The sequence below is a fragment of the Eptatretus burgeri genome, chromosome 3, assembly GCF_056783735.1.
Source record: "Eptatretus burgeri isolate ZD-2024b chromosome 3, Ebu_testis_v1, whole genome shotgun sequence".
Taxonomy (NCBI): domain Eukaryota; kingdom Metazoa; phylum Chordata; class Myxini; order Myxiniformes; family Myxinidae; genus Eptatretus; species Eptatretus burgeri.
Genome location: NC_140963.1, coordinates 6,729,581 through 6,755,631, shown reverse-complemented (window position 1 = coordinate 6,755,631; position 26,051 = coordinate 6,729,581). Strand labels below are relative to the sequence as shown.

The window sequence follows — 26,051 nt, the reverse complement described above, 5'->3', positions numbered from 1 at the left end:
GTCCCTTACCGGACCGTGAATCGTCAATAATTCCACCACGTGGTGCAGGGTTATTTGCCAATCTTCAAAATACCTAGAGATCCACGTGGCGAGTTACCGAGTATTCACACCCTCGACGGCACTCGTCGAGTCGAGCCGTTAGTGTGCCCGACCCGTGCGCAACCTGAGCGGATGGTTGCCCAAGTCCCGTCAGTCCAAATGTACATTTACAGCGGCAACAGCCTTTGTAATTCACCAACATGCGCCATGCTAAGCCAATGGAAGAAATACAGCAACGAACTGATACATTTAACAAATGGGGTATTTATTCACAGTAATCGGGGAAACGAGGGAAGCACGTAAGGGCAGAGTTATCACGACTAATAGAGAATGCAAATTTACACACAAGCACTTAAACAATTCCAACTTACAGACGGGCCCACAGACAGACGCACACCCAAAAGAATCGGACCCAAAATGGTCTTTATTATCTCTTCAGCTCGGAGCGAAGTCGAGCTGAGGGACGAGAAAGTAGCAGGCTTCCTGGTCGCGAGCGCGCGGCTCGACATCCGCACCTTCCCGGAGCACCAGTCGACCAAGAACGGACCAGGGCAGCCAGACGCAGACCACGCCAGAAACGAGACGAGATGACCCGGGAACCAGAGCATGCCAGCATCGAGATGCCTTTCGCCCAGCCTCGAGAGAGGCATTTTGAACGGGTGTGAATTCTTCCCCTCTCGCTCGAGCAGATCCACCTCGAGAGATGCGGTTTCAACGGGCGCGAATTCTTCCTCTCTCGCTCGAGCAGATCCACCTCGAGAGATGCGGTTTCAACGGGCGCGAATTCTTCCTCCCTTGCTCGAGCAGATCCACCCGATTCTTTGCTCTCCGTTCCTTTTATCGCTCTCGGGCGTGGTCTGCTCAGGCGTGGCTCCTCCTCAGTGGGTGGGACACGACGCATTCCTTTACTTGGCGCACAGCCAAGCTTATCGGTTCATGACCATATTCGGGAATGGAATTCAGTCCGCTCATTGTTGGGTGGGACACGACGCATTCCCTTATTTGGCACGCAGCCAAGCGAATCGGTTCATGACCATATTTGGGAATGGAATTCCATCCCCAAACGAATTCCGAACATGCCCGCATTCCAGCGAGCGCGCGGAGAATGCCGGGAGCAGAGAGTTGTTGCTGTGAGAGTGGAGATGGCGTTGTTGTTGTAGTTGTAGATGTAGCCGTAGTTGTTGTGAGTGATGTAAAAATCCTAACTATCAAAATAACTAACAGCACATGTACATTTATTCACCCACTAAACGAGGGACTGGGACCCCAACTAAAAAACACATACTTACCGATATAACTGTTCTATAGGACCTGTATGTTGAGTGCTCATGGCTTCCAGATTCGTAACAATATGTTCTCGTGGATCAGGCATTACGTGGCGGAGGTATGTGCACTCCCGAGTGCCCTTCTAGTTCTTGTTATGTATTGATTGTCTTGCGTTTTTATTTAATTTTGATATTTTGATATTTTATTTCCGTGCAGATCATTCCATAATGACAAACAATGTCATCAATATGAGTAAAGTATGACGATACAGAAAACAAGGAACATCAGAAGCAAAAGATTGAGAGTGATGTCCTTAAATAAATTACAATGTATCTTGATGCAATATCTGAATGAAAGAAACAGAAAGAGAGAGAGAGATAGAGATAGAGATAGATGTATGTATGTTCAAGAAAAGAAAGGAATATCAAGGAAAAGAAGAAAACATAACATTAATAGATGAATTTAACATCACTGGTGTTTTAGACTCGTCATAAGTCCTCAGAACATGTTACATTGCTCAGACTCAATTAATGAATTCAAACTAATTATTATTAAACATTATTGGATGATGTATTTTTTCCCACGCAAGTGTGCATGTTTGTTTCTGCCATCCTTTACTTGCAAAGTGGTTTGGTTTTATTGATAATCCCTGGGGGAATTATATCGGAGTAATTACTATAATTAATAACCAAATTTTGAATGTAAAGTGCATTCTCTGCTCGGGTGTGCTCTGCAACCAAATTGCCTTGAGTCCAATCATTCAAGGAGTTAATTTGCAGTGTGTTCAGCCTCCACGTCAATTGTGGTTTAGATTGTGGTGAAAGCGGTTGATGTGTTGGCATTTGCTCATCTATACTAATAAATGTCAGTGTGTGTGTGCGTGCGTGCGTGCGTCAGTGTGATTTTTCCTCCATAACTCCAAAACCATGAAACCTAGGGGCCCCAAACTTTGTATGCACACTAAGGGAACTCCAAGGAAGTGCATGAAGGAAAATTGGATGTTTGGGTTCATTTAAACACCCCTTTTGAAGATAATTAATGGCATTATTTAATTATCCTTTAACAAGGCATCATCCTTGGTCAGCCCTCTGTCAGCCTGCAGGGTTCTTGATTCGCCATTTTGGTCAGTCTATTCAACCATGCCTTGATTTGGAAACACGTTCTACTCTCATTGACTAATTGAAGTATATAATCGGAATATTATATCTGATTTGAGAATCAGATCTCGTCGATTAACTAAGTGTTGAAATCTGTATAGAAATCTGAAAATTATATCAAATTGGCGATTTTTATAACGATGCGTATTTATTTAGGCAAAGTATTAAACTTAACTTTTTCATTGTTCGGACAATTTTATGTCATCAAGAAAAGATTAAAGAGTGTGCAGAAAGTGTAACTTCATTGTGTGCAACACCATGCTCTGTCACCTGCTTTTGCAAGTCATGACGATTTAGTTCACAAGGGGTCATTTTTTTTTGGCAATTTTGTACGCAGTTTCCTTTTTCACCATTTTTGTGATCTGGTTCAATTACAAAAGTTTAATACAAATTTACTAATAGTTGCTGCAATATATTTATTGATAGTCGGCAGTTTCTGCAAGCGAAGAGGTTTTTATTTTTTGTCCTACAAGTGGAGAAGTTTTTAATTTTTTTGTTCAATCTGCTTTCATAACAAAATATTAAGATAAATACACTCATAGTTGTTGCAATATAATAATAGCTGGCAGTTGCTGAAAATGAAGAGGTACAGAGACAGCACACACGAACGTGGTACAAATGGTCCGAACTCGAACTCGCATCCGGGCCCATGGTGGGTGGCACTGTGGAGGAGGTGATGCGGCCATCTCACGAACCACGTCCTTCTGCACGTGGGGAGTGGGATGTGCAGCGGAATCGCAGCCACGTGAGACATGCAACCGTGCAGTGCGGTTGTGGGGAAATCGGTGCATGTGTGTGAGTGAAAGGATGAATATATCGCCGCCACATTGTTAGCATGGACTGTGAGGAGGTTGGAGGAATGTGTTTGGGAGGGGGTGGCATACAAGCCTTTGCCAGATACAAAGCATGGGTTTTAATTTGTTAATTCTGCCACCCAGTTTTATGCAGAATACAGTGGTTAAAAAGAAAGCGTAGCTGTGTTTAAAAATAAAAATGCGTGCTCTGATGTGGTGGCATTTGCTCATCTGTACTAATAAGTGTGTGTGTGTGTGTGTGTGTGTGTGTGTGTGTGTGTGTGTGTGTGTGTGTGTGTGTGTGTGTGTGTGTGTGTGTGTGTGTGTTTCATAAAGCAGAACATATTCTATCTACTAAGTCCTCTCTCTCTCTCTCTCTCTCTCTCTCTCTCTCTCTCTCTTTCTCTCTCTCTCTCTCTCTCTCTCTCTCTCTCTCTCTCTCTCTCTCTCTCTCTGTCCCATCCTTGCAGTACTCCCTCTCAATACAGTGCAACACCTCCACCCACACCTCTCTCATTCTCCATACCCCCCCCTCTCTCTCTTTGGACATATCCTGACGGAGCTTATGACTGGACGGTGCTTATCTCTGTAAGTGTCTGGATGTTGGTTATGCCCAGGCGGTGTTTGTGTCTCGACGTGTCCGGATGTTATTTATCTCTGGATGCGTCTGGGCGGTGTTTGTCTCCGGACGCGTCTGGGCGGTGTTTGTCTCTGGACGCGTCTGGGCGGTGTTTGTCTCTGGGCGGTGTTTGTCTCCGGACGCGTCTGGGCGGTGTTTGTCTCCGGACGCGTCTGGGCGGTGTTTGTCTCCGGACGCGTCTGGGCGGTGTTTGTCTCTGGGCGGTGTTTGTCTCCGGACGCGTCTGGGCGGTGTTTGTCTCCGGACGCGTCTGGGCGGTGTTTGTCTCCAGACGCGTCTGGGCGGTGTTTGTCTCTGGGCAGTGTTTGTCTCCGGACGCGTCTGGGCGGTGTTTGTCTCCAGACGCATCTGGGCGGTGTTTGTCTCTGGGCGGTGTTTGTCTCCGGACGCGTCTGGGCGGTGTTTGTCTCCAGACGCGTCTGGGCGGTGTTTGTCTCTGGGTGGTGTTTGTCTCCGGACGCGTCTGGGCGGTGTTTGTCTCCGGACGCGTCTGGGCGGTGTTTGTCTCTGGACGCGTCTGGGTGGTGTTTGTCTCTGGACGCGTCTGGGCGGTGTTTGTCTCCGGACGCGTCTGGGCGGTGTTTGTCTCTGGGCGGTGTTTGTCTCCGGACGCGTCTGGGCGGTGTTTGTCTCTGGACGCGTCTGGGCGGTGTTTGTCTCCAGACGCGTCTGGGCGGTGTTTGTCTCTGGGCTGTGTTTATCTCCGGACATATCCAGGTGGTATTTATCATACGACCAGTCAAAAATGGATTTCAGACATTATTTTGTTTCCATCTTCATTGTTATTCTTTGTGGAAGCATCTTGATGCATATGTCTGCCTTCCCTTTCCCCACACCTCCTCACTCTCCCTCCTTCCTTGCTCTCCCACCCCTCCTTACTCTCCCTCCACCCTCTCTCTTTCTCTCTTCACCTCCTCATTCTCCTCCTCTGTCTCTCCCCCACTCCTCTCCCTCTCCCCCTCTTCTTCTCCCCCTCTTCTTCTCCCCCTCATCTTCTCCCCCCTCTCCTTCTCCCCCCCCTCTTCTTCTCCCCCATCTCAGTATTCCCATCAGTGAAGCGACGGGTGGTATTTGCTCGGTTTTATAATATAATGTTTTGTTTGTGAATGATCAATTTTGATGAACATGCTTCATGACGTGTTATCTCCATGTGCAGAGTATGAAGTTGCTGGATTGTCATCTTGGATAAAAAAGGATGCCCAGGCATTTCCACCTTATAAACCTGTACACAACATCTGTCGTGGATAATTTTGTTATGAAGCAAGTGTGTATAACCCTGGACTGGACAGAAAGGAAGGATTTGAGAATTGGGGGGGGGGGGGGACAGGATGGTAGGATTATGAGTGGCTGTATAAAGCCAGTAGGTGTTGTCATTTGGATAATGAGGTGCGGGTGGGTGGGGGAGTTGTGCCCGTAGCTTGTTCTCCCGTGATCACTGACCACTACCAGCACCTGTGTAGTGTGATAGTGACTCTTGGGAATGGAGGGTGATGTGGATGTGGTGAAGAAATTGAATAGACATTTGAAGAATGAGGTTTGGGGTGTGTCAGAGAAAGAATGAGAGCCAAGAAAATGCAGCGTAGAGATGTTTTGGTCATGAGCATTGCACACATCAGGGTAAAGCTTAGATATGGGGTGTGAAAGGGGTGGATTGAGGAGTATGGATGGACAAAAGGTACTGGGTGAAAGAGAGGGAGGGGGCAGCAGAGGGCGGTTGTTACTTTCATGCCAAGTGACTCTCAAACTGCTAACGCCAGCCAAAGTTTGACGTCTTGACACCATCGACGGCTGCTGTACTCTCGCATGTGCTGAATGGTTGATGGTTCGTGTTATGGACGTGTGCTGGGATGTAACGGAACTACTGTTCTTCATCAATTTTAAGAGTTCAGACAGCTAATTTTTCATTGGCATTGCTGTGAATTGCTTGAACATTGAAGATCTGTGACCTTACAAATTCAACAATTGCTCGTCGTTGTGTTGGATCTGCTTGATTGCATAACACGTGAGGATGGAGGCAGCCTTGAATGCTTTTGACAGTGTCCCAGAGACCTCTCTTACCCCGTACTTCATCCAGCTACATTTCCCGGTGAGCCACATTTTTGATTCTCCACCACAGATATTTGGTCCTGTTGATGGAGTTTGGATCTAACTCGATACTAAAGTAATGCTTGTAGTTTCAGTGACACATTATTGTATGCTTCAAAATTAAAAGCACGCACTCTGTTTCCCCTGAGTACCAATCTCGTCCGGTAAGTGGGTAAACAAACAGAAGGGCTTTGAAACAAAATACATATGTGTCTGTCCATACATTGGTCTGTTCATCAATAACAAAATAACCAACAAAGTTTAACATACAAAACATATTATATTGTTGAGTTTATCTCGAACACAGCTTGTTAATAGTAAGGCGAGTTAACAGCAGGGCCCTGAATAAATTCCGAATTATTGCACTCACCAACTCCTATCGAATGTGAAGGACAAACTACACATGTTCAAAGACAATTGTGCATGTACATGTTCATACAAAGACAATTGTGCCAACCATGCATGCTCTGATCTGCTGACTTGCTGACCCCTACTTATTGATCTCTTTGACCTGCTGGCCCCTACTTCTTCAGAAGTTGAAGACACCTCCACTTTAGAAAAGAGACTATATTAATCATGGGGAATAGAAAATGGAAATAAATCTAAATACGACAGCGACACTCGGTGGAGTGCATACCTCCACCTGGCTGAACGGTTTACGTTTTGTATCCCACTGATGGGCCGGATATGCATCCGGACCTGAACCCAAATCAAATCACCTTGTTCTTGTCACCTAACCAAGTTTTGTCTGGGTCTGCCCATAACTTTTTGAAATATCATCCTGTATATAGTTTTTGGCTCCATCTCGCAATGGTGAAGAATCACTTAAAAAAAAAAAAAATTAATTGGATCGCATCGTCCTGGTCGCACAGCCAACTTGCCCACCAAGTTTAGTCTGAACGCGTCCATAACTTTTTGAGATATCCTGCTCACAGACAGACAAACAGACATGGGTGAAAACATAACCTCCGTTCACCTTCGGTGGCGGAGGTGGTAATACGAATTAGGCTCTTTGGCATTCCCAACTGAATACTTCACCGATGATGCTGCAATCCTCGGTCTCAACCGCCAGGCAGGCACTCGACATTGTTTCACATTGAAGTTCGGTTGGAATTCTGTCGCGACGTCAAACAACAAGAACACAACACCTTTCCAATGTCTGCTAACGTTGCTACAACGTATTTCTCTTGTTTGAATGTATTTTGCCTCTTGGGTCTAAAACTTATGTGGTTTTGTCTGTTGATGTCCTAATTCATGTGAACATATCATGACGTCCGCTAATATCTATTTGTCCAGCAGATTATATTTGGACAAGCTGCTCCATTCGCCTTACCCATAGATCCCATGTTTAAAAAGTCCTAAATAGAAGTGAAATGATCACGATGAAAATTATAAAAGTGGTTGTATGAGAGTTCAAAGTTCACAGTGTTGTAGTTGTATAATGTACTTCAAAAACTCTTGTGATCTTTTTTTTTCATTGTAATGTTATTTAACTTCAGAACTCAGATTGAAGTTTATAAATCCGACAGAGGACAATGACATCATGTCGAGGACAAGGTACTTTGACATTAATTTCAAGGAAATTATATATAGAATGAGTAAAAATAATGAAACCTTGGTACTTTGGTAAGCTGCGTCCGACTGCTGATATCAATTACGACCTAGCCATGTTTTCAAAAGTTTCCTCTGGCTTTTTTCTGATCCCGCTTGATCAATGATAAGAAGAAAATAACATCGAAGACGATGGGTAAGAAGGGTGATAATGGAAGGATGGAAGGCGAAGTGATACAGGATCCCTGGATGCTTGGCTCAGGACATGATGTAACCGTAATGCATCAAAATCATGTTCTCGATTGTGATAGAAGCAACCATGCCCACTGTTAGGATAAAACGTTTTTAATATAATGTCGAGGCTCATGGAGGAGCAAAGCAGCAGTGTATGAGGAGGGGGGTTTCAACCAACAAAACTCAAATGGGAAAAGATGGCATTCGATGGCTGCGAAGGATAGCTCGTGTCTTGCTTCGCACCATGTTTTTAAATAAAACTTTAACTGAATCAATGCAGCTTCCAGAACACAAAACATTTAAACCACCTTTGATGTCATAGTACAGTTGTTGAAGAAAAGGATATAGTGCAGAGAGGGACAATCAATTGTACAACATTGTAAGAGGGTGATGAAAGTCACTTTGTCCATCTCTACGACAAATATTCACATTCACTGATCATGTGCGATGCCCTTCATTACCGGCAATCCCAGAAATACAATGAACATTCTGTCATGGTTTTAACAGATGTGTGAAGTTTATTGGGATTCTGGTGATGATAACGTTTGAAAATAAACACGTACTTTGTTTTGGTGCTGTATCTCAGGCTTCTGATGGAGGTTACACATGTTTCACTAGTAGGCAATCCAACCCATATTTTTTACTGACTCGCAGCTTCAATGAGCCCTTTCAATGATTACCAATCAATTTGAAAACTCTGCAATGATCACCTAGTGTAAAGTATTGCTCATCTGTCACGCTCTGGCTCCCCTCATCCATGGCCCCATCTCTGGCTACTGCCACAGGGCAAAGGGTTCGGGTTTCCCTGATCGCACGGAAAAAGCACTGCCTTGACAGAGCTCTAGTTTCAGCTGGCATGGCATCTTGGACATATTTTTAATGGCTGAAACGTGAGTCACTTTCCTAGGCCAATAACACAGCGAAGCAAGCACAAAGTTAGTTGTAATCTCACCGATGGTTGTAGGTGTTTTGTTTTTTTTCATGTTCCAAGCCGCCTGCCGATGTGACATTTGTCCCACATCCATCGCTATGGGAGGTCATGTTAGAACATTAGCCAAGCATGTCACAAACAAACACCACTCGTCCTTAAGCTCGTAAGCCAAATCATGTGGAAGGTTATCATGAAGACATATATTAACGCAGTTGATCAAAACGAAGTATGAATGCTCAACAACTGGTGAACAATGTTGCAGACATGTAAACCGAACTGCATAAACAATGTAACAAGAAGAAGAGCAATCAGAGATTGCAGACCATCGCCTGGACTTGCTTTGTGTGGCGTTTGTGGACTGGTGTGTTACGTAATTAATATGAGACACAATTAGAAGTGCCACTTTATAACTGCTGGCAGTGATGACCGGGTGCTAAGACGTCCCGCTTTGATTGGACACTTGACCCTGACCCATGATTTTTTATTATTACTCAATGAAATTTAGAATGGGATTAAAATAAATTCAATTCAAATCAAATGGAAGAGTAAATAGGTAGAGTCCTGAGGAGGAGGAGGAGGAGGAGGAGTGGGAGATTAGGACCATACTCTGTGCAGAGCGTTGGTGCTGCCTAAACAGTCTCCTTGGCTATTGTGACAATCCTGGATGGGTCACCACTCCGACACAGTATACCAGTATGCTGGCACTCATTTTGCCGACCTCGGAAGGATGACAGGCCGAGTGAACCCCACCTGGTATTAATTCAACAGCTGAGCGGGATTTGAACTCAGGACCCTCGGATCCAAAGCCCGCCACCCGAACCATTAAGCCAACACCAGGCACGGAGTAATGAGAAGGAACCTGAACAAGCAAAAAGCAAAGATGAAGTCATCGGGAGGAACCTGGATAAGATTCACATTTCAGCTGCTACTCCTCCACCCTCAAACCCATCCAGGCACAGCCAAGTGAACATTAGTGAATAAAATTTTTAAAAATCAAAAAGAACCCAGATCAAAAAAACCCAGAAAATTCTGGCTGCCAGACCATGCATCTGTTCAAGTTGAAATTTATAGCATGTATTCCCTATCACTACGAGATCATAATTGTGAAGTTTCACCTCAATTGATTAAGTGGTTCTCGAGGAAACATTATTTAACATTTTTCTTCAATCCATTATGGCTGCCAAACCATGTGACCGATCAAATATTCCGAAACAAACTTGGACACCCACGGCTTGGGGAACATTTGTGTGAAGTTTCCCTTTGATCTGTCCAGCCGTTCTAGAGAAGAAGATTTTTTTTGTACGTTTTTGGGTAAATCCAACATGGCTGTCAAACCCTGTGACCTATGACGTCATATGTGTGAACCTTTTGTTCCACATGGATAGGCGGTCATACATGGAAAGTCTCACCTCAATCTGTTCAGCCACTTCAGAGAAGAAGGTTTTTGAAGGTTAAAAAAATACAAAATATACAATATGGCTGCCAAATCACGTGACTGATGTGATCAAAAAATTTTCTGTGGACCATTTTATCCCTTGATGACCCTCAAACATTTTCATACTGATCACATGTAGTGTTTTACATATGCAAGTATGACATCATAATGAAGGCACCGATGACATCAGATATCAATCACACATTCCCCATGAGGAGTACTTGCCATGTGCAAAGTTTCAATTTTTCCTTGGTGCGTTTTCAGAGATAAAGGTCCAACGTTTTTCCGTTTTTAGCCGCATCTCCCGTAGCGTAACGCTGGCTCTAAGAGAGCTCTGCGTTGTTGTTGTTCCTCTTCTTCTTCTTCTTCTTCTTCTTCTTCTTCTTCTTCTTCTTCTTCTTCTTCTTCTTCTTCTTCTTCTTCTTCTTCTTCTTCTTCTTCTTCTTCTTCTTCTTCTTCTTCTTCAGACCCTTTAGGTCTCGGCTCTTTTATATAGAGGATCCGGATCTCCTTAAATACTAAACACTTGTACACATCCTCGCATTGAGGGTGCCTTTTGAGAGCGTCTATCATGAACTTTTTAATATATTCGGACATTTGCTTTAAAGTTTCGAAAAGTTCACGTTACTATTTAAAGATTATTCCATTTAATGTATTGTAATTTCGTAAATACACTATTTTCTCGTCATGAATGAGGAGCCTCTATGACGGGTCTCGCTATTGGTTCCATCAAGGCAGGTGACGAAATATCGGAAGTTGTTGTTATTGTGATCAAAATGCTGATGTTTCGACTTTCTGTAATGAATTTTTAGCCGCGTCGCGTTGCGAACGCTGGCTCTAAGAGAGCTCCGCGTTGTTGTTGTTGTTGTTGTTGTTGTTGTTGTTGTTCTTCTTCTTCTTCTTGTTCTTCTTGTTCTTCTGGTGAAGACAAAACCTTTAGGATGTAGCTCTTGGACACATTTGTCCTTGTTCCAATATGGCAGCCACAGCACATGAAATATGACATCATAATTGTCATTGAAACATTCTACATGAGTAGTCGCGCCAATGGTGAAAATTTTGTCTCCATCTGACAAGCGGTTGCGGATAAAAACGCGAAAGTTCTGTGCGGACAAACAGACAGACAGACAAACAAACAAACGGACCCAAGCGCAATACCTTCTCCGGCGAGGGTATTAAAATCAACCGCCATGAGGATCAATCCTGCATTTCTTGACTTGTTTGCTCTTGAACTGCGTCTGAAATATCACATTCCATCCATTTTGGCAGGTGTGAAGGGACTGACCAATTTTGGCAAGTTTTATATGTCTACCTGGGATTTAGATAACAGTGATGTCAAAACATATACAAGCAATTATAGAGGGTAAGTGGAAAGGCTATAATGTTGGAAGTGCAGTCAATATGATGCATCGTAAAATGCTAAATAAAGAGATTTTCAATTTCTCATCAAATGGAAACTTTTGTTGTAAGAAATCGTCACCTCATCTACTCCTGATTTAAAAATACGTGACAAATTTACGACGTGTAGTTGAACATGCACGAGCTGTCAATACTAGTTGCACATGATTTGAGGGCATTTTCAACGATGCATCAAATTGATGTACTATCCTATTCAGTTTTTTTTTCGAAGATTCTTTACTTATCATAGGAATAAGATATAATGATAACCTCTCCACTATGTCATTAATGACCACAATTGTTCCCGCGTTCTTGTGGGGTCGGCTGGAGAAAGTTTTTTGGCCAAGTTTTTCATTAACTGGCTGGTCAATCCTGACGTTCAACCAAAGGAGGCAGGAATTTAGCCACGGGGTCGACTATGTCCTACTCCTCGTGAAAGACACGGTGGGATCAATAACATCCACCAGTTAATGCTACTGGACGAAACGTCCAGCTTAACGTCCATCCCAATGACGGCGCATGCTGCAATGCAACATTCTGCCTGCGAAAGCACCAGTGGCCAGATTATACTCAGGTTTTGAAAACGAACACAGGCGAGACAGCAACATCCTGCCAGACTATAACAATAAGAATGATAATGATAATGCACTATTTATAAAGCACTTTTTCTGAGCAGACCATGAAGATCTAAGTTGTTGGCTTTCAGAATAACTGCCGTTTGTAAAAGGTGTGCATCTGTAATTTGAAAGCGCAACTATGTGCTTGGATGGAAACGCACAAAGGGAAACACCAAACAGGTAGACACAAAGTTTGGGTTGAAACAGAAATTTAAATACATTGAGCACAAGCAAACAATTCACAGATTGTGAAGTGCAAATCATAATAAAGAGTGCTTCTGAATGATCCATAAAGGATGCCACGTGAACAGGCCAAAAAAAAAATATCAGATATCATACAGGGACAAAGTGAAACCGGGCGTAGTGGCGTGCGCCTGTAATCCGGCTACTCGGAGGCTTGGGTTGGAGGATCGCTTGAGGACGGGAGTTCTGCACTGGGCCGCATTCTGAGAGGGTGTAGGGCAGCCTGGAATCGAGGCGAAACCCAATCCTTATCCCAGTGTCGTAAGAGGCGACCAGGGTTGCGTCAGGAAGGGCATCCGGCGTAAAACCTGTGCCAAATCAGTATGCGGATCATAACGGATGATCCGCTGTGGCGACCCCTAACGGGAGCAGCCGAAAGACAAACAACAACAACACAGAGACAAAGTGTCGGAATATTTCATTTCTTACTGTCCTAAGAGTATGACCGGTGTGTTCCCCTTCCCTTACTCCACATCCTTCCAAGCTTCTCTCCATTTTCTTCTCTTCAATTGCCATTTTGCTTCGTTGTTATTTATTCTTATTTTTAAAATTACACATCATTCCCATGAATGTATGTGATTGATAATAGTTAAACAACGAATTTGATTTCTTTTTCTCAAATTTGTTTTTTCTCATTGTACTCCCACAACCTCGTTGTGGCCCTTCCTTTATTACAAACAATTTTTTCATACAACTGATGAACCCATTCATTATGACAAATTAGTGCTGTCTCTGACTGGAGTTTAGATAAAGTGAGGAAAGTACTGGCCACCATCTTGCTTCTCACACCGAGGGTCATGGTCCTTGGTACTGCCCTGTGAATATACCTCCTCGTTTGCATATTTTTTTATAAGGCCCAGAACACATTAAATCAGCAATAGGTATTTGGTGTGAACTTTGAAGCATGATTATGTGTTTGTGCAGAGTTTAATTGCACACAATGCAGAGAAAGTGAGATTGTTAACCGACAGGACTTACTCAGCGGCACCCTGAACAACTTGTGCTGACATGACAACCCAACGATTGAGGTGCAGAATTGGGAGAGTGAAGGGTGCACACAGCAAAGCCAGGCTGGCAATGGGTCATATTGGAAGCTCCAGCGCCCACTAGTGACGGCGTGTGAGTTGTGATGCTAATGTCCGTGAACACAATTCTGTGATGCAAAGGTTGTCAGAATAGACTGGAATATAATGCAATTAATTATCACATACACATGTGGATATAGTTACCTGCACTCCTGCAACATTAGTTTCTACCTTTGTGGTGAAAGGATTTGTTTTTATTTGAGCGGTCAAACTCAGACATGTATTTCTACCTTTGTGGTGAAAGGATTTGTTTTTATTTGAGCGGTCAAACTCATACATGTATTTATGTAATCTGTAAAGTTCTTTCCAACCACTGACTCATTGACTGATATTAAAGATCGGAGCCTTCTGGGTGACGTAGAAAGCTGAAATGTTGTGTACTGATGGACATCAAAGCCGGTACACCAGGAAAATCACAGGATCGTCGGACAAGACCCATAAATGAAAAAGTATTCAAATGAAAAAGTTAAATTAAATTATAAAATGAAAAAGCAAATGCAAGTGATTGACTTCAGACAATGGGGAAGCATGGTTCGTATGTGTAAGCATACCCTGCTAGTGGATAAATGTATATACAGGAGGCTGCAAAAGTAGGTATACAGTCATGAAAAATAAAACGTGCGCACAAAACGTATTTTATTGATTATACAAGCATATCAAAAATTATGAAAATAAAAATAATAAAAATGGTAATAATGATTTTAATGAATTAAATGAATTCTAGTATTAAATGAATCCTCGCACCACTATTATAATACTGGTAATACTTGTATAATCCTTACTGTATACCTACTTTTGCAGCCCCCTGCATATATTTTTTTTAATAAAAATATATTTCTACACATTTATATATTTTTTAAAATATATATTTATATGGATATATATATATATATATATATATATATATATATATATATATATATATATATATATATTTATAAATATATATATATTTATAAATTTATATATATATGTATATATATATATATGTATTTATATATATTTATATTTGTATATATATATATATATTTTTTCTATTTCTATATTTATATATATTTATTTCCATATTTTCTATTCCATGTATTCTTTTGTGGAGAATTTAGAAAATACCAACTCAGTCTTTGATGTCATATCACTTTTAAAACATTACAAACGGTTAAAATACGACTGTGTTGTGAAATTGCATTGCACTTCATAAAGCGGCGAGGTTCATCCACTTTTTCACTAAAATCCAGGCTGGTGATATACAATGTCTCAAAATATGAATCACAGAAATGAACAAAATCAGCAAAAAATATATAAAAGATTGACTGATGAAGTTTGCTATTTCACTTTATAGTGCATGTCACATCAAACATGACAACATCTGGAGATGTAAAGAAAGTGACAATAAGTGCTTTGCTAAATTTTATTTTATCAATGACAAAGAGAAAGTACTTCCTTTTTGGCATTCATTGAGCTGCTGGAACGAATTTGCAAAAACTCAGACACAAGACAAAAATAGTAACTGGCTGTCTTTCACTTGCCAGGGAATGCATGCTTTGGCTCAGGGACAGCTAAATGATGCATTCATGAAATTATAAATTTATATTTCATCAAAGCACACTCTTTATTCATTCGAATTCTTGTTTTTCTTGTCTTTCATCTCTTTTACCCTCTCTCTTCCTCTCTTTCATTATCTATCTCTCTAAGGAGAAGTGAATTCTTACAAAAAAAAATTTCTGTAAGGTTCAATTGGCTGTGCCTGGATGGGTTTGAGGGTTGAGGAGTAGCGGCTGAAACCCGAATCCTTTCTAGGTTCATCCTGATGACTCTTTCTTTGCTCTTTACTTCTTCGGGTTCCTTCTTGCTCTTCCGTTTCATTATCTAAAGGAAGACATTTGTCGTTGAACTTGCCAACAATCAGCTGTTCCACTGTAATGTACAACGACTCTTTCTGAGGATGACAAGTTCACCCGAATGCTGTTAATTGGAAAGCTTTATACCTTTACACTGCTTCATTACCTCCACCACCGAAGGTGAAGGAGATCATGTTTTCACCCCTCTCTGTCTGTTTGTCTGTTTGCTTGTTTGTGTGCAGGATATCTCAAATAGTTTTAGACGGATCCGGATGAAATTTTGTGGAGAGGTTCGGTGTGTGACAAGGACGAACTGATTCGATTTTGATTAAGATCCGGATCTGGATCCGACGAATATAATTTTTTTAAGTGATTCTTCACCATTAAGAAATCGGGCCAAAAACGACATACAGCACGATATCTCAAAAAGTTGTGGACGGATTCAGATGAAACTTGGTGGACATGTTGGATGTGTGACCATGACAAATTTATTTGATTTTTGGTGAAGATCCGAATCCCGATCCGGATATGAGTATTATTTAATTTTAAAAGTAATTCTTCACCATTGAGATAGAGCCAAAAGCGATGTATTTCGACTGTATCACATTATATCTCAAAAATGTATTGGGCCTGATATGTTCTCATGGATCAGGCAGTACGTGGCAGAGGTATGTGCTCTACCGAGTGCCCTTCTAGTATTATTTGTCTTTCATTCCTGCTCGTTGTTCACAAGAGAGCTTGTGTGTACAGAGACCTGTTGTGCCCCTTTTTGTATATGGCCTGGACTTTTCTTAGTTGACACATATTAGGTCACCATTGCTACACTACTTCTGCAACAGCCCCAATTATTCCCATCTTTTTGTGGGGTAACCAGGGGATGTTTTTGCCCCCCTCCGTCGGAGCCTTCCAGGAACTGGGGGTCAAAACTGGACGTTCAATTTGAAGCTGATTTGAGGAGGAATTTTGCATTTGTTTGAGGTGCCAGCGATAAGTTGCCAAGACAACGCAGGATCCGTGAGGTCCACCAACTAATGATGGCCGGATGGGACACTCAGCTTAACATCGATCCTAAGGACAGTGCACTTTGTGATGCAGTGCCCTGCTTGTGAAGCACCAATCCAGCAGTTCATAGTCATGTCAGGAATCAATCCCAGCCAAGAACAGCTCAAAGGTGAGTGTGTTACTTCCGCATCCACCTGTCGGACGGTCACATTATGTCTGAAGGGTGTGTATTACCAACTGACTGGGAGCAATTACCTGCTTCAAAAATTGCCTGGCCAAATGTTTCATGCTGAGGCAGATTTGGTCAATAAATTAAGTGATTTCATTTGTAGACCCATCGTATTTGGGTTTTTTTTTAATATTTTCGGAGAAACGCATTGTAGCTTACAGGACGGCCTAATGGTACACCTAGTGGTACACGCACTCACCTCAAAGGTGTCTAGCCTAGGTTCGAATCCCGACATAGTTATAAAGGTCATCGCGGTATTTCAGAGGCAGAATGATTCATCAATGTGTGTGTCGTCCCTCGGATGGACGTTAAATTTGGCATCCCATCTCGCAGCATTAGTTGGTGGACGTTAAAGATGCCACGGTGTCATGTTTTGAAGTCGTTTGTTGCTTTTCCGTTGTGAAGGTTTACATACCGCACTAGTGGGGTATGCTTACACATTGTAAGCAATAATGACCCGTGCTTCCCCATTGTCTCATGTCACTCACTTGCATCTTTGGTCTTTTTTATTTATTTTTTTTCATTTCTTTACATTTTCATTTACGAACACTTTTCATTGATTCTGTGATTATTTTTTTTCCCCGGTGTATCGGCTTCGATGTCCATCGGCACGCAAAATTTCAGCTTTCTACGTCACCTGGAAGGTGACAGTGAGTCAGTGGTTAGAATGAACTTTATATATTTGATAAGATATGTGTACACACACACACACACACACACACACACACACACACACACACACACACACACACACACACACACACACACACACACACACACACACACACACACACACACACACACACACACACACACACACACACACACACACTTCTCAAAGTATATATTTCTGCTGTAGTACGAGTCCAAGAGTAATGTGCCAAATTGCCAAACCCTGCTGTCACGAACCATGATTTATTTTTGGAGCCTTTTGAGGTTTCTTGTGTGCATGATTTTTACGGAATCATTTTTCGGTTATTTCTCTGAACTAAGCTCATAAAGCTTGTCCTGGTGTCCGTGCGAACATAAGTCTGTTAATATTTGAATATAACATCCCCTTACAAACTACCTGACTGATATGGACCAAATTTGGTGCAATGCATCAGGAGAGCAAGGTCTCACGGGGTTGTGCTCCTCATCCATATCCATCCCATATAAGAGGCTGAAAAAGGGGGGGGGGGGTTACACCTCAAATTTATGTAATTAATTTTAACATCTTCTGGGAAACCAACGGACCAATACAGACCAAACGAACTTCTGACACAATCTGGACCTGTTTATGTGGCGTTGTGCATTGTGCTGTGATCTAGATGCAGAACTGACACCATGACATGCCATTTGCATCACTGTCACATTTTATAGCTACCAATGACGAATGAAGTTAGCTGCAGACCTGGCGCCATTCCACCAGGTGAGCACACCACGTACCAGTTCTTTCACTGTGTATGCAAGCTTGCTGAGTCTATTGTTATAGTCTTTTTGAAGTAAAATGATTGACAACACAAGTAATTGAACCAAATATTTTTCAATGCACCGATCACGTAACTCGCATCACAATAATGTTCACTCGTCAAATGTTGTCCAATTCAGTTTGAAATGGATAATGACATCATGGTAACGAGTAAGTAATACATTTGCACCAATTATCAAATGTTGATATTGTGAAAGTGAAACCAATTTTCCGAAATAAAGAAAAGATACCGATTTTATTTAACGGTCGTTGACACTACAAATGATCGGTTAAAGTAGCTGCTTGTGAGGGATGTGCCACTGCACACCAGTGTTCCCTCTATTAACCTCAACACCAGTACAAAAGTGGGGGAAGGGGTAATTTTTTTTACCTCCGCCACCGAACGTGGACAGAGGTTTTGTTTTCACCCCCTGTCTGTCTGTCTGTCTGTTTTTCTGTCTGTGAGTAGGATATCTCAAAAAGCTGTGAACGGATTCAGACCAAACTTCGTGGACAGGTTGGATGTGAGACGGCGACGAATTGATTCGTTTTTGTTGAAGATCTGGATCCGGAGATGAGAATTGATGGTAGGGATTCCCCCTCTGCCGAACTCTAACCATGGCACCCCTGGTCCCTGAGGTTGTCTCTGAGCCTACCTGCTCCCTATGAACGCGGGGGGTTGCCCTTCCTGGCATTGCCCCCCCTCCGATGCCCACGTGGCATTTTGACGCTGCGGGTCCTGTTTCCGACGGGTCGCCCGTGGCCACTACACTATCCCGGTTCCTTGGACCCTTGGCCTACTCTGGCCGACTGTCCGTGCCCGGGGTGCCCTCTAATCGATACTCGCCTTTCAACAGCCACGCTCCCAGCCGGTCCATGGACTCCTGCACCCCTCCAAACGGGTTTCGTGCCTTCTCTCAACACCAACAACAAAACGACCTCCTTTTAGTAAATTTGACTAACCCACTAACTAACATTACACTCACCCCAGGATCACTTGGGTGGGAATCACTCCTCCCCCCACTCATTCATTCACACCATGCATTCCACATTCGCTCCATTCACACACTTGGGCCCACTGCCCCACACTCACTCATTGTATTTCTTTTTAATTCATTACAATCACTCAACACTGCCATTCTCCTAACTAAATTCCCCTAACTAACTCGTGCTCCCTCGTCGTCCCTTACTCCAATGCACGTACCATTTAACTCTATCACTAAGCTACGTCCCACGACACATTCCATGTCTGTTTATGTCTCCCAAGATTCATTTCCCATTTCTAAATCCACCCTAACATTCCCACTAACTAGTCCGTGGGCCCCATGGAGGACAGCTCATTCCCCCATGTACGCTAAACCCTTCCCACTAACTAGTGCTCCGATGCCCAAACGAGGATGCTTGCCACATCCTGGCTGGGCCACGTACTTGGAGGAAGGCTCTTCTTCTTCTTCTTCTTCTTCTTCTTCTTCTTCTTCTTCTTCTTCTTCTTCTTCTTCTTCTTCTTCTTCTTCTTCTTCTTCTTCTTCTTCTTCTTCTTCTTCTTCTTCTTCTTCTTCTTCTTCTTCTTCTTCTTCTTCTTCTTCTTCTTCTTCTTCTTCTTCTTCTTCTTCTTCTTCTTCTTCTTCTTCTTCTTCTTCTTCTTCTTCTTCTTCTTCTTCTTCTTCTTCTTCTTCTCCTCTTTGCCCGCCATGGTGGCGGTCGACAGCTCAGCCACTCGTCCCTATGGGCGATAATAACGTCCCCTCCGATGGCCAATAATCGAGGCCTTGTCGTCGCCTTGCCAATTACAACAAGCGCTCACTTTCGCGGGATTCCCGACACAGAACAACATGCGCTGTTCGCTGCCGTGTGTGACCCGGGAATCCCTGCCGTGTGCGACCTGAGCGGATGATCACCGAGATCCGTTGGTCCAAATGTCCCCTCACGGCGGCAACAACGGCCTTGTTAATTCTCCAACACGCGTCACGCTAAGCCAATGGAAGGAAACACAGCAACGAACTGATACATTTAACACCTGGGTTTATTTATAATGGGGCAGGGGGGCACGGAAGAAGCAGAGTTATCCGCATGTAGAGATGTGACAAGGCAATTTTTGTACAAGCAAAGAGCACTTATACAATTCCTACATACTAGACTGGCGCCACACACACACACACACACACACATACACACACACACACACACACACACACACACACACACACACACACACACACACACACACACACACACACACACACACACACACACACACACACACACACAAAAGAAACGGTGGCCACAGCCTTTATTGAGGTCTCCAGCCCGGAGCGAAAGGCGAGCTGAAGACCAGAGCCTGCCTTGGATATGTCCACCTCGTGTGGTTTGGGCGAGCCAATTCGAACTGGGCACCAGCAAGCCGCGAGCGGCCTCCTGAGCTCTGCTCGGCGCTCGTCCTGGCAACCAAACCTCTCCTCTGTATCCTAAACTGTCGAGAAAGCAGGAGGTTTCTCTGCCACTTCTCCAAGTCCCCGAACCGAACGTCAAAGCGACGGCTGATAACTCCATGCCCGTTCAACATGCCCGTCAGAATGACCACAGCCTTGCTGGCTCGATGGTCATCAACTATCTCACAAACTCTCTAGTTCACCGACTGAGACACGGCACACAACCCTTGCGGTTGTTGTAGGGGATGGTGGCTCTCAAGCGCTCCCAATCGTCCGATCACGCCACACCCTTATTCACCCTGTCTCGTGGGGGGGGGGGGGGGTCGCCTCCGCCCTCCCCGCTCTCCCTTCCTGGACGGTTTTGGCGCGCAGAATCGCTCGTCATCCTGTCACTGGCCAAAACACGAGCGGAAAGTCTGTCGATTGGCCCGGGAGCATGGTGACGTCACGCGGACAGCCTTCCTCACCGTCGCGAGGCTCCTCCTTGAACTCCGCCCACCAAACAGGCAGAGGAACATTATCCTGCGTGGGCTCCGCCCACGTAATTGCTGACACGCACGCAGACAATGGCGTTGGTGTGAGGAAGCGAGGTGAAGGCGTTGTAGTTGATGGTGGTGTAAAAATAGACGAAAACCCTGACCATCAAAGTAACTTCGCAGCGCATGTACATTTAATTACCCATTTCACATGGGACGGGGACCCTAACCAAAAACACATACTTACAGATATAACTGTTCTATAGGACCTGGATGTTGAGTGCAGTAAGCTTCCAAATTCGTAACAATATCTCACTTCAGAGGAAGACAAAAATGGGACGAATCCATCCATTCAGTCAAACCTCAAACCACCACAGAGCATTCAACACCAGTGGGCCGTACATGCTTCACTCACAGGTCTATATTGTTCAATTCATCAGCACATCTGCTGTCAACCAGTCCTTCAAGTCCCAGTCGAGGTTTGACACCCACACCTTCTTTCAACGTCTCTCTCCTTCCGTGGAAAAAAAATATATATATATATTCCTTTTATATTCCAGGTCATGTGCCCTCATTTTCAGTGCCTATACAAGGTCTACACCCCTTTCAAAATTTTCACCTTTTGTTGCCTTATAGCCTGGAATTAAATTGCATTAACTCAGACTTTTTCCACTTTCATTTAGACATCGTAACCCACAACTTCCAAGTGAAAAATGAATTCCACAAGCTTTCGAAAATATTTAAAAATACAAATCTAGAATATCTTGGTTGGTTAAGTGTCCACCCCCCTTGTAATAGCAATTGTAAATTAGCTCAGGTGTAACCAATCACCTTCAAAATCACACACCAAGTTAATTGGTCTCCACTTGTGTTAAATTGTCGTGATTCTGATTATTTCAAAATAAAATCAGCGGTTCCTCTGGGTTTCCTCTGTTGGGTCTTGCATTTCACAGCAAAGACTCAACCATGGGGACGAAGGAGCTTTCAAAAAACCTCCAGGATAAAGTTGTGGAAAGGCACAGATCAGGGCATAGGTATAAAAAAAATATTTCAAAGGCCTTGAATATCCCTTGGAGCACGGTCAAGACAACCATAAAGAAGTGGAAGGTGTATGGTGCCACCAAGGCCCTGCTTAGATCAGGCCGTCCTTCCAAACTGGACGACCAAGCAAGGATGAGACTGATTAGAGAAGCCACCAAGAGACCGATGGCAATTTTGAAAGAGCTACATGCCTTTATGGCAAAGACTGGTCACTGTGTCTGGCCTGTATTGTGTGTCTGGTCACTGTGTCTGCATATGACTGGTCACTGTGTTTGCATTTGACAAAAAATACCTCAAGCACTCCACAAATCTGGCCTGTACGGTAGGGTGGCAAGAAGGAAACCATTACTCAAAAAAGCCCACGTTGAGTCTTGTTTGAGGTTTGCAAAAAAACCACTCCGGAGATTCTGAAGCCATGTGGAAAAAGTTTTGTGGCCTGATGCAACCAAGATGGAACATTTTGGCTGAAATGCAAAACGTTTCGTTTGGTGCAAACCCAACACAGCACTTCACCCAAAGAACACCATCCCTTCTGTGAAGTATGGTGGTGGCAGCATCATGTTATGGGGGATGTTTCTCATCAGCAGAGACTGGGGCATTCGTCAGGATAGAAGGGAAAATGGATGGAGCAAAATACAGAAAAATCTGAGGAAAACCTGCTGACCTCTGCAAGAAAGCAGGAAATTGGGACGGAAGTTCGTTCACCATTCTGCATGACAACGATCCGAAGCACACAGCCAAAGCTACACTGGAGTGGCTGAGGAACAAAAATATTAATGTCCTTGAGTGGCCCAGTCAGAGCCCTGACCTAAATTCAATTAAAATCTGTGGCATGACTTGAAGATTGCTGTCCATCAACATTCCCCACGCAACTTCACTGAGCTTGAACAGTTTTATACAGAAGAATGGGCAAATATTTCCAATCAAGTTGTGCAAAGTTGGTGACCTATCACAACAGACTCTCACCTGTAATTGCTGTCAAATGTGCTTCCACCAGGTATTAAACTCAGGGGGGTGGACACTTATCCAACCAAGATGTTCTAGTTTAGTGTTTTTTAAAATAAATTTTCTAAAATTTGTAGAATTTGTTTTTCACTTAAAAGTTGTGGGTACGCTGTGGACATAAAGGTGTAAAAAAAAAACAATCTGATTTAATTCCAGGATATAAGGCAACAAAAGGTGAAAAATTTGAAAGGGGGGGGGGGTGCCGACTTTCTATCGGCACTGTATGTGGCTACTGATTTTAAATGGGTCGGCCAATCAACATTAACCGAACCATAAACAAGTTCACAACACACATTTTTTTATGATTATACGTCTTCCTCTCCTCCCGAAACATACCAATTACCCTCATTTCCAACGTGACTCTCTTTTTGCTGGAGAGAACACATTTTTATGTGCAGGGACATTGCTCACACTTTGTTTTGTTGATGATTGCTTCAATCGTAAGATGTTGAAATGGCCCGACAACACTGTGCAGAGGTAGAGCACTTACCTCTGCGCTGTCTCGTCTGGGTTTGATCCTTGGCTGTCTGATCGGTGCTTTACAAGCACCGTGTTGCCTCACAAAGTGCACTATCCCTCGGAGTAATTTTCCTGTTTGTAATGATTTTAAATTTTGTTTCACTGCCAGACAGACAGAATGAGTAAAAAAAAGAAAAACAAAAAAGAAGTTATCTCACTCCTCTCTGCGCATGTGAAATCGGGTTTAATTCAGAGACAAAGTCCTGTTCAACTACCAGGTTTGTTTTCTGATTCATGTTCGGACTTGTATTGAAAATATAACATTCAATTGAAATTAATTTCTTCCTCAATCATGAAGTGACGTTTGTAGATGGACAGACAGACAGACAGACGGATGGACGGACAGACAGATGTGAACCAATTGGTGTATTGGAAGGATGGTGTATTGTAGTTTTGTCTTTCAGCATTTGTATCTGTACCACAGGCCGGCGACAACCGCTTAGCACTGGCTTGTGAGAAAGTGATAGTTTGGGCATCTTTGAAGTCTCTACTTCAGCGGGCTATGGTAACGGCTCGGCTGCGGCTGCGGACCTGTCTGGCAGTTCCCGTCCATGTGACAATACAACGGCCCTTCATCTGGAATCCAGTGCACATATGAACAACAGAACTAGCTGAGCTCGTTTTTTATGTGATGTATGTGGTTTTGTAAAATCTGATGTGGTGTGTCATGTTATTGTCTGTGACATTTATTCAGATATTATTGTAAGGATCTACATGAGGCCTATCCATCATTGTTGTTGAGTAACTTTTATCATGTTGGTTGTGCGGGAGCAATTTCTGGCCCCCTTAAGACAGAAATACTTTCGTTCAATAAAACCTTTTTAATCAGTAAAATAAAAGACACTCCTGTACACAGGAGGAAGGCCCCAGCCTGCTACATCGTTGCCAGCTGAAGACTGAGTTTTACATTGAATATTGAGTGTATATGTGCAGTTTCACCAGGGTGTCTCGATAACAGATGGTACTTTGTGAACTTTAAAATTGCAACATAGAAGGATAATTTGTCTGTTTTGTAGCTTGCTTATTAGCCCTGGGAAAGGGTGTGGGGGGGGGGTGGAGATATTGTATGTTCAGATGGTCCTCGATAAGGTTTTGCAAGGTTGTTTACGACTTCAGAAGAATGTGTTAGTGTTCTGCCTTCTCCTAAGTTTTCTCAGCATATATTTATTAAATTCTTTCTCAGAGCACTAAAGCAAATTAATTTGCATTTTTACATTGTTATAAATTCAATTAATAATCCAGCTTCCACAGTTGTTATCTCCATTTTCGGGTTTCAGGAGGTGGGAGGACATTCCTCCAGAACTCAAGATCTCCACCTCCGTTCTGGTAAAGGAACTTCGTTTTCATAGCCTCGTTACAAAGAGCTCTTTTAAGAATCTTCACTGAACCTCTGACAGCCTCCACTTGTAGCTTGTTTGGAGTGATATCCCCGGAAAGATTTTTCATATTTCATGATTATGTTGCATCATGTTTATAAGTAATCTGCAAATGACAAGCCGGTAGGCGGACATGGGTAGTCACCTACCCAATAGAACCTGACGCGATGGGCCCGTTCGATGGGGAATGACCTGAGGATTAAGCACAAGAAAATTCATGATTCTAGCTTCAAGGGTTAATGCTGCAGATTGTTTTTTCGTTAAAATACCCCCACATTTAGAGGTTTTTCGGCCGTTGCTAGGCAACGGAGGGGTCCATAGCAACGGTTCTTTCTCACACATAACTAGGACATACCATGAACCTACCATACCAGTTTCATGTATAAATGACTCATAGTCTCTGAGATATAACAAACTTTGTTTTTTTATTGTTTTCGACCAGGGTTCATTCAAAGTCTATCTTCTCCGACAGTTTTCATAGGATCCGGCTAGAAATCTTTGACAATATGGCTGAATGTACTGCCCACAGTCGCTCGTGGCCCGATTTTTGATTTTCGAAAAAATAATTTTTTTATGATTTTTCAAAAATTTCAAAGTCCCATTGCTAGGCAACGGTGGTGTCCATAGCAACGGTTCTCATTTGCACACAACTGGGTCATGGTATGAACCTACCCACCAAGTTTCATCGAAATCGCCATTGTACTAATGGAGCACTGGACCGAACAGACAGACAGACAAACATTTCCAGGGAAAAACTGAGAATAAGGGAAGAACAAATTTCAAAAAATTTTTTTTTTCCCACTGGATCGACTACCCAATACTTCGATGACTGACACCTTTTGAACTGCGGAACATTTTCATTCCAAAGGGAAAACCAAATTGCTTTTCATGAATAGAATTCGTATTGGGTGAGGTTGACTCAGAAATAAATCAAGGATACCAGCTGGATGGAAGCATAAAACAACATTCTTTTGGAAAGAATAAGATGAAAATCTAAATGTCGATAACGATCGCAAAGAGTTTGATGGAGTACTGCTCTCCTGATGGAGTACTGCTCTCCTGATGGGGTACTGCTCTCCTGATGGGGTACTGCTCTCCTGATGGGGTTCTCCTCTCCTGATGGGGTACTGCTCTCCTGATCGGTACTGCTATCCTAATAGGGGACTGCTCTCCTGATGGGGTTCTGCTCGCCTGATGGAGTACTGCTTTCC

General features: G+C 43.1%; 1 protein-coding gene and 1 pseudogene across 3 annotated transcripts in view; both read left to right on the top strand.

Moving 5' to 3' along the window:
* LOC147029343 (voltage-dependent L-type calcium channel subunit beta-1-like) overlaps window positions 1–26,051 on the top strand; it is a 333,734-nt gene that overhangs the window by 117,397 nt on the left and 190,286 nt on the right. The window contains exon 1 of one of the 3 annotated variants that reach the window (XM_085872337.1): window positions 5,643–5,982. The exons of the other annotated variants lie outside the window; for them this stretch is intronic. Coding sequence (XP_085728463.1) covers window positions 5,905–5,982 — 78 coding nt within the window. The 5' untranslated portion in view covers window positions 5,643–5,904. Of the gene's footprint in view, window positions 1–5,642; window positions 5,983–26,051 lie in introns of those variants that run through there. 3 annotated transcript variants of the gene reach the window in all.
* On the top strand, window positions 12,501–12,641 carry LOC147029345 (signal recognition particle RNA; annotated as a pseudogene).